We start from the raw sequence: 14,671 nt of genomic DNA, 5'->3' as shown, positions 1-14,671 counted from the left end.
TCGGCCATTCGGAGCCTGCCCCGCCATTCAATATCATGGCTGATCTGGCCACGGACTCATCTCCACTGACCTGCCTTTTCCCCACAACCTTTAATCCCCCTACTGTGCAAACATCTATCCAACCTTGTCTTAAATATATTTACTGAGGCAGCCTCCACTGCTTCCCTGGGCAGAGAATTCCACAGATTCACCACTCTCTGGGAAAAGCAGTTCCTCCTCATCTCCGTCCTAAATCTACTCCTCCGAATCTCGAGGCTACGTTCCCTCGTTCTAGTCTCACCTCCCTCTATCCTCTATCTGCCTCTATCTTATCCACCCCTTTCATAATTCTGTATGTTTCCAGAAGCTCTGAGTGTGACGGTGTTCCTGAGTCTCGACCTGGGACTTGTGTGACTGACGGTGGTGAAAACCGAGAGGAAGCTACAGACACGACAAAGGAAGCCCTGAACAGTGCCAGCGATGGAGGACCCTCACTGCTGCCCGAAACGCCAGCGGTGAAATGGGAAGTGGAGAGATGGAGGAGGGAAGGGTGAGGTTGATTTTAGAGAAGGTTAATGGGTCAGCACGAGATTGTGGGCTGAACAGCCTGTTCTAACATTCCAGGAACAGTGCAGCCCAGCAACAGGCCTTTGGCCCACAATGTCATGCTGAATTAGGCAAACTAGTTATGCCCAGACCCATCTGCCGGCCAGCAAATGCATTTGGGTGGGCAGCGGGAAAACTCTCCCTCTCGCGCTTGTGAATCTCATCACTGGAGATTCAGTGATGTTCGAGCTTTGTTCTGGCCCATGTCTTCATCATCCTGGTCCAGCAGTCATCTTCATTGGGATCTTCCTCCCCCTTACGTCCACTTTAAAGTCAGTGTTATGACTGCGTCAGAGTGGCGGGATTATTGTTTGAGCTGGGGGGGGGGGGCGGGTTTGTTTGTAGGGAATGAGTTTGAGGGATGTGAGCCAAAGTTTGTGGGGGATGTGGAGGGAAGGGTTAGAAATAGGGATAGTGTTGGGGTGGGGGGATGGAGGTGCTAGGAGTGGGGGGGGGACCTTGGTGAAGAGAGGGTGGGGTGGAACCTGGCAGAGAGGGGGCGGGGAAGCAGGCGGAAGAAGCTGGGGGAGAAGGGGAGTGGCTGGGAGAGGGCTCAGATTTGTCGGGGTGTGGGTATTAGGGTTAGGGCTGTGCTTTAAGCCTCCTCCTCCTCCTCCACCCCCTCCATCTCATCCTACACGCATGCCTCCAGTACTGGACATTTGACCCTGGGGAAACAACAGCGAGTATGTCTCTCGTGATTGGGGCAGGACGGTGTCATTGAACTATGGCGGGACCAGCGGCCCAGGTTTAATTCCACCACTGCTGGGAAGGAATTTGTACATTCCTTTAGCAACCGCACAGGGGATTCCTTCCAAAGGCGTGCAAGTGTGTCGGTTAATTGGTCACGTGGGCGGTGCAGACTTGTTGGACTGGAAGGGCCTGTACTGCAAAAATATTCTAGGCGTGGCCCCGCCTAAATCCTGCACACTGGTAGCAAGGCTTGTTAGAACAGTACAGGCCCTTCGGCCCACAATGCTGTGCTGAGTTAATCAAATTAACCATGCCGAACCCTTTCCGCCTGGTTGAGGTCCACATTGCCCCAAACTCCACATTCATCCCTGTCTACCCCCTCCACCACCACCCCAGAGGCACAGTTTAGATCCACCACTCTGTGTGTAAAAAAATAACTTGCCCCACTCACCCCCTTTGAACTCCCCTCTCCCTGTATGCCTTCCCTTATATTTTTTGACCCCTGGGACTACGATACCAGTTTCCTATCCTCATCTTGGAATCGGTTGTCTTTTCAAAACGCTCTTAATAAGTTTTTAGCAAGAACGAATTTGCAGTTTTACTAACACACAATTTGTATAGAAACATTGAAAACCTACAGCACAATACAGGCCCTTCGGCCCACAAAGTCATGCTGAACATGTCCCTACCTCAGAAATGACTAGGCTTACCTATAGCCCTCTATTTTACTAAGCTCCAAAAGCCTCTAAAAAGACCCTATTGTGTCCGCCTCCACCACCATTGCCAGCAGTATTTTAACTCGCATTTTTCACAAGTTGCGGTGTTAGACTCCACCTGGCAAAGCAATATTACAATTACTTAACAGTTTGTCGTCTTTGGTTGGCTCAGTGGTTAGAAGCGCGCAGTGCCTCTGTACCTGCTAATTGGCCCTTCCTTATCTCAGGAGTTGTGGCCATAAGAATATAAAAGTGTCAGTTTCTGCAAAAGAATCGCCACCTTGTCTTTGTTCTTAGTGCCTTGCTGTTGTCTCACTTCTTGGTCATTTCTCTTCAGCGTCATGTGTTTTGAATCTGGTTATTGTTTTAAGTTTAAAATAAATAATCATAAGTTTTCAACTCATTCTGGGACCCTGAAAAGAGCCTGTGGATCAAAAAAATCATCAGGTCCAACATCCATCCATGCCTCTCGTGATCTTATAAACCTCTATAAGAACTCTCCTCTCCCTCTGCCGCTGCAGAGAGAACAACACTGGTTTGTCCATCCGCTCCTCATACTCGTACCCTGATGAACCTCTTTTTATTTACTGCCCATTACACCACCAGAGTTTCTCGGCAATGGAGGTCCTCCATCTCCGGCGGTACTCGAGGCTTCCTTCATCGTGTCAGCAGCTTCCTCTCGGATTTCACTCCTGTCCGTCACGCATATCCCGGGCGGAGACTCAGATGTAGATGTAGACCTCGTTTCTGTTTCCATAACAGTTTTGTTTGACCCATCAAGGAGCTGAACCCCCAAATTTGGGAGGGCCAGTGACTCTTAGCCTGGCCTCTACCCTTTGACCTGTTTGGCATGGGTGACCCTACCAAAGCACAAGGCCCTGACTCCAGCCAGCACAGCTCCCCTGCTCATTGAGGCACGCAAGCCTCCAAGCCCTACGACAGGTTGAACCTCCTCTGCCTCAACATCCTTCCTGTAGTGGGGCCTCCAGAACTGCCTGCGATACTCTAGATGTGTCTGAAACAGAGTTCTATGAAGTTCGACCATAAGACAAAGGAGAAGATGTCGGCCATTCGGCCCATCGAGTCTGCTCCGCCATTTCATCATGAGCTGATCCAATCTCCGCTTTAGTCCCACTTCCCACCTTCTCACCATAACCTTTGATGCCCTGGCTACTCAGATACCTATCAATCTCTGCCTTAAATATTCCCAACGACTTGGCCTCCACTGCCGCCCGTGGCAAGAAATTCCACAGATTCACCACCCTCTGGCTAAAACAATGTCTGCGGCTCTCTGTTCCAAATGGGCACCTTCAATCCTCAAGTGGTGCCTTCTCGTACTAGACTCCCCACGATTGGAAACAACTTTGCCACATCCACTCTGTCCATGCCTTTCAACATTCGAAATGTTTCTGTGAGGTCCCCCCCCTCATTCTTCTATGTAGCAACATAACCTCTTGACTTGTGAACTCAATGCCTTGACTACTAAAAACAAGCAGCTCATTCTGAACCACCCCATCTTACAAGGGGCTGTGAACTTGGATCCCAAGATCCCTCTGTTCAGCAACACAGTTAAGGGTCTTGCCTTGTGTTTGCCCAACCGAGGCGCAACTCCTCACATTTATCTGGGTCAAACTCCATCTGCCATCTCTCTGCCCATGTCCGCAACTGATCCATACCGCGCTGTATCTTTGCCAGTCTTCTACGCTACCCACCGCTTCACCAATCTACAAATCCACCCATCTATATTTTCATCTGGGATAAACTGTTCCCTAACTGTTCACCCACTGAAAAGGCCAGTCACTTGGCCAGGCTCATTACCCAACACCAGGTCCAGGACAGACCCTCCTCTCGCTGGACCGTCCACAGATTGATTTAAGAAACTTTCTTGGACACATACTTCGCCAACTTAACCCCTTACCATAAGGAGGTCCCAGTTTATATTAGGGAAGTTCAACCTCCCCCCCCCCCCATGACCTATTATAAACAATCCTGTTATTTTTACATATTTCCTTAATCTGATTACGAACGACATGGCGTTCCAGCACCCACCTTGTGGTTCATGATCTTCCCATAGGTCTCCACCAGTGACTCCGCGTAGAAGGGCGTCTCTCCAAAGAGCAGCTCATAGACGCAGACGCCCAGCGACCACCAGTCGCACTCGGCACCGTACTTCCCCTTCCCATCTTCCATGGCCTGGAGGATCTCCGGGGAGATGTAATCCGGGGTCCCCACCGCCACCGAGGTCTCCACCTGCTCCCGGGCACGAGGACGTGAGCACGGTGAGGAATGGGACAAGGTGCGGCCGGGCCTCTCTGTGTTTGACTTCCCGCCCCAACGTGAGAGCCCACCACCTCCAACATCAATTTCTCTAGCTTCCGATAATTTCTACCCCTTCTTGTTCCGCCCACTCGGGCTCCCCTCTCATAACCCTCCCCTTCTCCTCACCTACCTCCCTCTGGGGCCCCTCCTCCTTCCCTTCCTCCCACAGTCCACCCTCCCCTCCAATCAGATTCCTCCTTCTTCAGCCCTTCACCTTTTCCACCTACCACCTCCCAGCTTCTTACTTCATCTACCACCCTACGCAACACACCCACCTTCCTCCCCACCTGGTCTCACCGATCGCCTGCCAGTTTGTACTCTTTCCCCTCCCGGCCCACCACCACCTTATTCTGGGGTCTGCCCCCCACCCCACTTCCCTCTGAGACCTGACGAAGATCTTGGTCCAAATCGTCAACTATTTATTTTCCTCCATAGGTGCTGCCTGACCTCATGATTCATTTCTTTCTCTTTTTTCCCCTCCCTCTCCCTCCGGTCAACTTGATATAACCATATAACGATTACAGCACGGAAACAGGCCATCTTGGCTCTTCTAGTCCGTGCCGAACGCTTACTCTCACCTAGTCCCACTGACCCGCACTCAGCCCATAACCCTCCATTCCTTCCCTGTCCATATACCTATCCAATTTCACTTTAAATTGGATACCAAACCTGCCTCTACCACTTCTACTGGAAGCTCATTCCACACAGCTACCACTCTCTGAGTAAAGAAGTTCCCCCTTGTCTAAACTGTTGCCCCTTAACTCTCAACTCATATCCTCTTGCCTGAATCTCTCCTACTCTCAATGGAAAAAGCCTATCCACGTCAACTCTATCTATCCCCCTCATAATTTAAATACCTCTATCAAATCCCCCCTCAACCTTCTACGCTCCAAAGAATAAAGACCTAACTTGTTCAACCTTTCTCTGTAACTTAGGTGCTGAAACCCAGGTAACGTTCTAGTATATCTTCTCTGTACTCTATCTATTTTGTTGACACCTTTCCTATAATTCGGTGACCAGAACTGTACACAATATTCCAAATTTGGCCTCACCAATGCCTTGTACAATTTTAACTTTACATCCCAACTCCTATACTCAATGCTCTGATTTATAAAGGTCAGCATACCAAAAGCTTTCTTCACCATCCTATCCACGTGAGATTCCACCTTCAGGGAACTATGCATCATTATGCCTAGATCACTCTGTTCTACTGCATTCCTCAATGCCCTACCATTTACCATGTATGTCCTATTTGGATTATTCCTACCAAAATGTAGCACCTCACACTACTCAGCATTAAACTTCATCTGCCATCTTTCAGCCCACTCTTCTAACTGGCCTAAATCTCTCTGCAAGCTTTGAAAACCTACTTCATTATCCACAATTAGCCACCTATCTTGGTAGGTGATAGAGGGGGGATGTTATTAAGGCTGGACCGATAGAGGGCTGTGCGGTAGGGTAGGGTAGCGGTCAGCATAACGCACATCCTCAGACTGTGACGGTTGTTGTCACCGGGGAGAGTTTGGGCAGGTTGGGACTTTATTCCTTGGCGTGCCGGAGACTGAGGGGCGACTTTGTCGAGCTGTATGAAACCACGACAAGCCTTTTACCCAAGGGAACAGAAAAACGCAACCTTGGCGAGACAACGTTCGGGGTATCGGGCAAAGTTCGGCTCACCCCGCGATAGGGAAGACAGCGGGAAACTGGAGAGGGTTCAGGAAAGATTTATGAGGATGTTGTTGGGATTGAAGGAGAGGCTGGGATGTAGTTCTGGTCACGCCAAGCTATTTGAACTGCCATCGAGCTTCACCGGGACCCGACTCCTCCAAACCCATCCCATCCACATCCCTAACCAAACTCCTCTCAATCGTTGGAATCAAGCTCGCACGCATCACTTGTGCTGGCAGCTGATTCCACACCCTCACCGCCCTAGTCACAGGACGTTGAGTGATAACGTCACGGGCTTTAATAAAAATCACAAGGTGAACAACCAGGGTCCTAAGGGAGGGGAGTGTAAAACCAGAGCGCACAGCTGGGAGGGGGAATTGTTTAAAAGTGACCCAAGGGGCAACTTCTTCCCACAGCGGGTGTAGCGGACAGTGTCTGAGATGCCCGAGGAAGTGGTTGAGAGGGGTATAATGGTCACATGGAAAGGGACGGTTTAGTCATGGACCCGACCATTAACCGAGGGGTGTGTGGACCCCAGACTAGGAGGGGTAGGGGCAAATGGGGGGGGGGGGGAGTACAGGTGGGCACAGCATGGATTAGATGGGCTGAAGGGCTCCAGTACTGGCCCTCACCGAGGCGGGAAAAGGACGACGTTCGGGGAGGAAGGGAAGGAGACCGAAATTTAGGGAAACCTGTCGGATATGAAGGAGGGGATGGCAGGAGAGCGAGGGGGAGGGCATTTGGTCTCGGTGGGTCACAGCCCTGGGGGGGGGGGGGGGCGGCGTTTAAACCCGTTCAGTCGCCGGCGCAGGAAAGGGGGAGACCAGACTCACCGTCCCGTCCTGGCCCAGCTGGAGGCAGGATCCAAAATCGGCGACACGGATGTGTCCGCTGACGTCGATCAAAACGTTGTCCGGCTTGATGTCTCTGCAAGGGAACCCAGCGGCCGTCAGGACGATGAAACTCTCCCCGCAGCCCAAGGAAATCCAGCCCGGCCGCTGGAGACCATTCAGCCCCTCGAGCTGTGTCTGTTCAATCGAGTCCAAAGGAGCCACCTCCCTTCGCACCCGCCACCAGCAATAAGCGGACAGTTTGGTACTTTGGAAATCCAGAGGTGGGGTGGGGAGGTCAGGAGGCATTCCAGATTCCCACTCCTCATGTCTGGGGAAGACCCTCGGAAGATTCCAGAAGCCCCCCTCAGTCGATCCAATCGAAACCACTGTTCACCAAGGCCGCAAGAGTGTTTGAGGTGAAAATAGAGGGTTTTATTTGGGGGACACAGAGCTGACCAACCAACTGGACACAGAACAGTACAGGCCCTTCAGCCCACAATATTGTGCTGCCCTTTTTTTTATCTACAGCAAGACCAATCTAACCCTTCCCTTCCACGTAGCCCCCAATTTTCTTTTCGTCCATGTACCTCTCTAAGAGACTCTTAAACGTCCCTGACGTACTGCCTCCCCCATCATCCCTGGTAGTGTTTCACACACTCACTACCCCCTGTGTGAAAACCTACCTCTGGCATCGCTCCCCCCCCCCAAATCACCTTAAAATTCTGCCCCTTTGTATTCGTCATTTCCACTCAATCTAAGTCTCTTATCGTCTCATCCACATCTATCAAGCCACCTCTCATCTGCCGTCACTCCAAAGAGAAAGGCCCTCGGCCGCTCGATCTCTCCTCTTTAGATGTTCTCTCTAATGCACTAAATACTCAGATACATCTCCTCTGCACCTTTTCGAAAGCTTCCACGTCCTTCCAATAATGAGGCGATCAGAACTGAACCCAATACTCCCAGTGTGGTCGAACCAGCGATATTACCTCTTGCCTCTCGAACTCAGTCCCGTGACTATTGAAGGCCAACACGCCACACGCCTGAAACAGAACATCGGTCTACTGCACGTTACAGGCCCTTCGGCCCACCATGTTGTGCCGACCATGTAACCCACTCTAGAAACTGCCCAGAATTTCCCCACCGCATAGCCCTCTATTTTTCTAAGCTCCATGAACCTATCTAAGAGGCAGTTTGTATTCGCCTCCACCACCGTCGCTGGCAGTGCATTCCACGCACCCACTACTCTCTGCGTGAAAAACTTACCCCTTGTAGCTACTTCCAAGCACCTCAAAACTGTGCCCCCTCGTGTTAGCCATTTCAGCCCTGGCTATCAACACGATCAATGCCTCTCATTGTCTTACACACCTCTGTCAGGTCACCTCTCATCCTCTGTTGCTCCAAGGGGGAGAAAGTCAAGTTCACTCAACCTATTCTCATAAGGCACGCCCTCTAATCCAGGCAACATCCTTGTAAATCTCCTCTGCCATCTATCTATAGCATGCACATTCTTCCTGTAGTGAGGTGACCAGAACTGAACACGGTACTCCAAGTGGGGTCTAACTAAGTTCTTGAATAGCTGTATAATTTACCTCATGGCTCTCGAACTCAATCCCACAGTTGAGAACGAAGGCCAGTACACCATCTGCTGTTCAGTCATTAATTTGAATCCAACTCTTCATGGACTAGAGGGTCCGTCTAAGACTTGCAAGTAGATTCCTGGCCTTTCTTCTGCGCAGATACTGTTGCTGCCCAGGTTGGGACCCGGCTGGGTTTGAACCCAGCACCCTCTGCCTTGAAGTCCAGTGCTGACGCCACTACACCACCAGCCAGCCCGACACCATACGCCTTCCTACCAACACTGTCAACCTGCGCGGCAGCTTTGAGTGTCCCACGGACACGGACCCCAAGATCACGTTGGTCCTCCACACTGCCAGGAATCTTACCATTGTCCTCAAATTTGACCCGCTGGGATGAACCACTTCACACTTAACTGGGATGAAGTCCATCTGTCGCCTCTCAGCCCAGTTCTGTAACCTGTCAATGTCCCGCTGTGACCTCTGAAAACCCCTGGAGACTTTCCAAAAAGCCCCCAACCTTTGCGTCATCAGTAAACTTACCAACCCACCTTTCTACTTCCTCATCCAGGTCATTAATAAAAATTACAAAGAGGAGGGGTCCCTTCTTAACAACCCTTCAACTCATGTGGTGACTTTGAGGGATCTATGGACGTTGATTCAAAGATCCCTCTGTTCTTCCACACTGCCAAGAAAGTTACCATTAACCTTCATGTTCGACCTTCCATACGGCATCTCTTCAAAATTCACCGGATTCGACAACGTCTGCCGCTTCTCAGCCCAGCTCTAGATCCTGTCAATCTCTCACTGCAACCCTTGACAACCTTCCACGCTATCCACGCCACCACCAACCTTCGTGTCATATGCAAACTTCCTAACCCATCCTTCCACTTCCTCGTCCATTTATCTAAAAGAAATGCAAATTAAAAAAAAAAATGGCTGATTGCTTTGGAGGGCGGTGGCCAATCACAATGCTTCAAGCAGTCACGTCCAAGCACCAATGGGAGTGAGGGATGCTGGCAGGTGGGTGGTCAGCTGACTGAACCGGCAGGAGCCCTGGTGAAAGAGGTGTCATCCCACAGTAGCTGGTTTGAACTGGAAACCTGCACTGTGGAGGGCTGAGGACTTCAATGGGAAACCAGAGGGGGAGATCCCGTTCAGGGATCGACACCTCTGCACTAAGACAAGTTATCCCTCATGCCAGGGCCTGGTGAATCCATTACACGTTCGGTGGAACCTGACCTCGATCAAGTCTACCTTCTACCAAGAAGGAGAAATGGAACAAGACCCTGTTCTGGGACTGTGTGATGGGACGGTGTGGAGGGAGTTTAACTCTGTGTCTGACCCCGGGAGTGTGTGATGGGACGGTGTGGAGGGAGTTTAACTCTGTGTCTGACCCCGGGAGTGTGTGATGGGACGGTGTGGAGGGAGATTCACTCCGTGTCTGACCCCGGGTGTCTGTGATGGACGGTGTGGAGGGAGTTTAACTCTGTGTCTGACTCCGGGAGTGTGTGATGGGACGGTGTAGAGGGAGCTTCACTCTGTGTCTGACCCCCGGGAGTGTGTGATGGGACGGTGTGGAGGGAGCTTCACTCTGTGTCTGACCCAGTGAGTGTGTGATGGGATGGTGTGGAGGGAGTTTCACTCTGTGTCTGACCCCGGGAGTGTGTGATGGGTCGGTGTGGAGGGAGCTTCACTCTGTGTCTGACCCCGGGAGTGTGTGATGGGTCGGTGTGGAGGGAGGTTCACTCTGTGTCTGACCCCGGGAGTGTGTGATGGGTCGGTGTGGAGGGAGGTTCACTCTGTGTCTGACCCCGGGAGTGTGTGATGGGACGGTGTGGAGGGAGCTTCACTCTGTGTCTGACCCAGGGAGTGTGTGATGGGACGGTGTGGAGGGAGATTCACTCTGTGTCTGACCCCGGGAGTGTGTGATGGGACGGTGTGGAGGGAGCTTCACTCTGTGTCTGACCCCGGGAATGTGTGATGGGACGGTGTGGAGGGAGATTCACTCTGTGTCTGACCCCGGGAGTGTGTGATGAGACGGTGTGGAAGGAGCTTCACTCTGTGTCTGACCCCGGGAGTGTGTGATGGGATGGTGTGGAGGGAGCTTCACTCTGTGTCTGACCCCGGGAGTGTGTGATGGGACGGTGTGGAGGGAGATTCACTCTGTGTCTGACCCCGGGAGTGTGTGATGGGACAGTATGGAGGGAGCTTCACTCTGTGTCTGACCCCGGGAGTGTGTGACGGTACCTGTGGACGTAGTTGAGGTGATGGATGGCGTCGATTGCCAGCACCATCTCCGCGACGTAGAATCGAGCCAGATCTTCGGGCAGGCGGTCCTCGAACTTGCTGAGGAGAGTCAGCAGGTCTCCTCCGGCGTAGTAGTCCATTACCAGGTACTGTGAACAAGGGAAAATGTATTGAGATGGTGCCCCCCAAGAGTCAGCCGGAAATGGCCATGATTATTATCCACAATAGCTGGCCGGTGGCATCGTGGGGTCTGCTCTGGAGATCCCGACAAGCTGCAATCCGTCCGGCTCCTCGCTTGCTTTTCATCTGTGCTGGTTTGAGCATCCAGCTCGCAACCCGGCCTCGTGAGCATTGTGCGTTCCTCCTTTTATTTCTCTTTAAAGTTTACACTATGCAATGTAACTCCAAAGCATTAAACTAGTTCAAAGAAAACCACAGGGGACCAGGAATGCATAAATATGTCGAAACCCAGTTACCTCTTTGTACTCTGGAGCAAAACAGAAACGCATACTTATTGCTCGGGAAGCATAACTTTGAATTATTTCCCATTTCAGTTGTGCAGCTGCATATCTCTTTTCAGACCCAAGTGGCACTGTCGTATAAAAAGCACATTTAGGCTTTACTTCAAGCCAGTCGCTGCTGTCCTACCTTCCTTCTGTCTCATAGTGTATTGGGCGGACACCTTGCCGTTTCTTTAGCATACAGTCCGCCCTCCTTATCCGCAGGGGACTGGTTCTGGGACCCCCCCCCCCCCGCGAATACTAAAATTCGCGGATGCTCAAGTCCCTTATTCAACCTGAATCAATGTGGTAGACATTAGGACCCAGCGGAACCCTGGACTTTATTTAACCAGTCTCCGTGCGGTAGACATTAGGACCCAGCGGAACCCCGGACTTTATTTAACCAGTCTCCGTGCGGTAGACATTAGGACCCAGCGGAACCCCGGACTTTATTTAACCGGTCTCAGTGCGGTGGACTTTAGGACCCAGCGGAACCCCGAACTTTATTTAACCGGTCTCAGTGCGGTGGACTTTAGGACCCAGCGGAACCCCGGACTTTATTTAACCGGTCTCAGTGCGGTGGACTTTAGGACCCAGCGGAACCCCGAACTTTATTTAATCTGTCTCAGTGTGGTGGACATTAGGACCCAGCGGAACCCCAGACTTTATTTAACCGGTCTCAGTGCGGTGGACATTAGGGCCTGGCAGCGCAGCTCTGAACCCGCGGCGTTTCTGTTCATGAAAATAATCGCAATCACAATTGAAAATAAGGTGGAAGTAATAAAGTGTTTGGAAAGAGGTGAAACGCCATCGGTCATCGGAAAAGCGTTAGGCTCCAGTCGGTCAACGATCGGAACAATTTTAATGGAGCATGTGAAAGGCCCTGCCCGGATGAAAGCTACAATTATTACTAAGCAACGCAATGATTAGATTATTGAAATATGTACGTTTCTTAAGTGTTTTATATGCATAGAAAAGTAAAATATGTCCTATATATTAAGAAAAATGTTTGACTAACTGACACTAAATAATACTGGATCTACCTGTTCCGATTTCAAATCCGACTTAAAGACGGACTCAGGAACGGAACTCGTTCATAACCCGGGGACTGCCTGTACTTTTAAATAATTTCTAGATTACTTATAATACCTAATACACTGTAAATAGTTGTTATACTGTATTGTTTAGGGAATAATGACAAGAAAAAAAATAGTCTGTGCTTGCTCAAGCAACGAGTGCTGGAGAGAGAACTTCCGGGTTTTCCCGATCCACGGTTGGTTGAACCCGCGCATAAGGAGGGCCGACGGTAGTGTGTTTTTTTTTAAAAACGAGGCCCGAGTCGCCAGCTCGACGCCCAACCCCAGTGCAGGTGGAAAGCGGGCGAGGAGCCCGGTGGATTCGAACCCGGGACCACTCGCCCTGAAGCCACCATGCCAGCGGCCGGCACTCCGCGCAGGTATCACAGAGTAGCGCGATGACAAATTGCATGAATACATAAAGAACCCGTAATAAATTATTGAAATGAACAAGAATGCCTAATCAAACTATATATATATGAATATACAGGACTGAGCAAAAGCCTCAGGCATCCTAGCCGTGTCTAAGACTTCCGTGTCAATCGATGCCTGAATATGGAATGGACGATCGGAGATGGTGTGATGCTGTGAGAGAGAGGATCAGCCCACCGGCCTTCACCCCGTGACCTTTGACACCCTGACTAATCAAGAACCTATCAACCTCCACTTGAAATATTCCCAATGACTCGGCCTCCGCAGCCGTCTGTGGCAACAAATTCCACAGATTCACCACCTTCCGGCCAAAGAAATTCCTCCTCATCTCTGTACGAGATAGCTATCCCTCTATTCTGAGGCTGTGTCCTCTGGTCCTAGACTCCCCCACCACAGGAAACCTCCTCTCCACATCCACTCTATCTGTGCCCTCTGGTCCTAGACTCCCCCACCACAGGAAACATCCTCTCCACATCCACTCTATCTGTGTTCTCTGGTCCTAGACTCCCCCACTATAGGAAACATCCTCTCCACATCCACTCTATCTGTGTCCTCTGGTCCTAGACTCCCCCACTATAGGAAACAGCCTCTCCACATTCACTCTATCTGTGTCCTCTGGTCCTAGACTCCCCCACTATAGGAAACATCCTCTCCACATCCACTCAATCTGTGTCCTCTGGTCCTAGACTCCCCCACTGTAGTAAACCTCCTCTCCACATCCACTCTATCTGTGCCCTCTGGTCTTAGACTCCCCCACTATAGGAAACATCCTCTCCACATCCACTCTATCTGTGTCCTCTGGTCCTAGACTCCCCCACTATAGGAAACCTCCTCTCCACATCCACTCTATCTGTGTCCTCTGGTCCTAGATTCCCCCACTATAGGAAACCTCCTCTCCACATCCACTCTATCTGTGCCCTCTGGTCCTAGACTCCCCCACTATAGGAAACATCCTCTCCACATCCACTCTATCTGTGCCCTCTGGTCCTAGACTCCCCCACTACAGGAAACCTCCTCTCCACATCCACTCTAGCTGTGTCCTCTGGTCCTAGACTCCCCCACCAAAGGAAACATCCTCTCCACATCCACTCTGTCTGTGTCCTCTGGTCCTAGACTCCCCCACTATAGAAAACATCCTCTCCACATCCACTCTATCTGTGTCCTCTGGTCCTAGACTACTACACTATAGGAAACATCCTCTCCACATCCACTCTATCGGTGTCCTCTGGTCCTAGACACCCCACTATAGGAAACATCCTCTCCACATCCACTCTATCTGTGTCCTCTGGTCCTAGACTACTCCACTATAGGAAACATCCTCTCCACATCCACTCTATCTGTGTCCTCTGGTCCTAGACTCCCTCTCTATAGGAAACATCCTCTCCACATCCACTCTATCTGTGTCCTCTGGTCCTAGACTCCCCCACTATAGGAAACCTCCTCTCCACATCCACTCTATCTGTGTCCTCTGGTCCTAGACTCCCCCACCACAGGAAACATCCTCTCCACATCCACTCTGTCTGTGTCCTCTGGTCCTAGACTCCCCCACTATAGGAAACATCCTCTCCACATCCACTCTATCTGTGTCCTCTGGTCCTAGACTACTCCACTATAGGAAACATCCTCTCCACATCCACTCTATCTGCGTCCTCTGGTCCTAGACTCCCCCACTATAAGAAACATCCTCTCCACATCCACTCTATCTGTGTCCTCTGGTCCTAGACTCCCGCACCATAGGAAACATCCCCTCCACATCCACTCTATCTGTGTCCTCTGGTCCTAGACTCCCGCACCATAGGAAACATCCTCTCCACATCCACTCTATCCAGGCCTTGACAGGTTTCATTGAGATAGCAGCCCTACGATTCATCTAAACTCCAGTGAGTCCGTAGCGGGGGTATTCCCTTCTCCGCCTGCGTGGGATGACGAGTCTATCGGGACCCTGAGGATTTGTGGAAACTGTGTGGTGGTTTCTTTCGAGCGTATAGTCTTTTACCATCTTTACGGTGCCAATGGTCTGTTTTT

The 14,671-nt window shown here is 51.0% G+C and overlaps 1 protein-coding gene across 5 annotated transcripts in view; it reads right to left on the bottom strand.

Moving 5' to 3' along the window:
• Positions 1-14,671, bottom strand: part of LOC132383978 (serine/threonine-protein kinase MRCK alpha-like) — an 86,162-nt gene that overhangs the window by 48,311 nt on the left and 23,180 nt on the right. For all 5 annotated transcript variants that reach the window (XM_059955216.1, XM_059955215.1, XM_059955219.1 and 2 more), the window contains exons 5-7: positions 10,639-10,787; positions 6,815-6,908; positions 4,044-4,244 (exon numbers count right to left, since the gene is read on the bottom strand). In XM_059955216.1, the coding sequence (XP_059811199.1) occupies positions 4,044-4,244; positions 6,815-6,908; positions 10,639-10,787 (444 nt within the window). The remainder of the gene's footprint in view (positions 1-4,043; positions 4,245-6,814; positions 6,909-10,638; positions 10,788-14,671) is intronic.

This window comes from Hypanus sabinus, chromosome 31 (assembly GCF_030144855.1).
Source record: "Hypanus sabinus isolate sHypSab1 chromosome 31, sHypSab1.hap1, whole genome shotgun sequence".
Taxonomy (NCBI): domain Eukaryota; kingdom Metazoa; phylum Chordata; class Chondrichthyes; order Myliobatiformes; family Dasyatidae; genus Hypanus; species Hypanus sabinus.
Note: the sequence above shows the minus strand (reverse complement) of the source record. Positions and strands in the feature narration are given on the sequence as shown.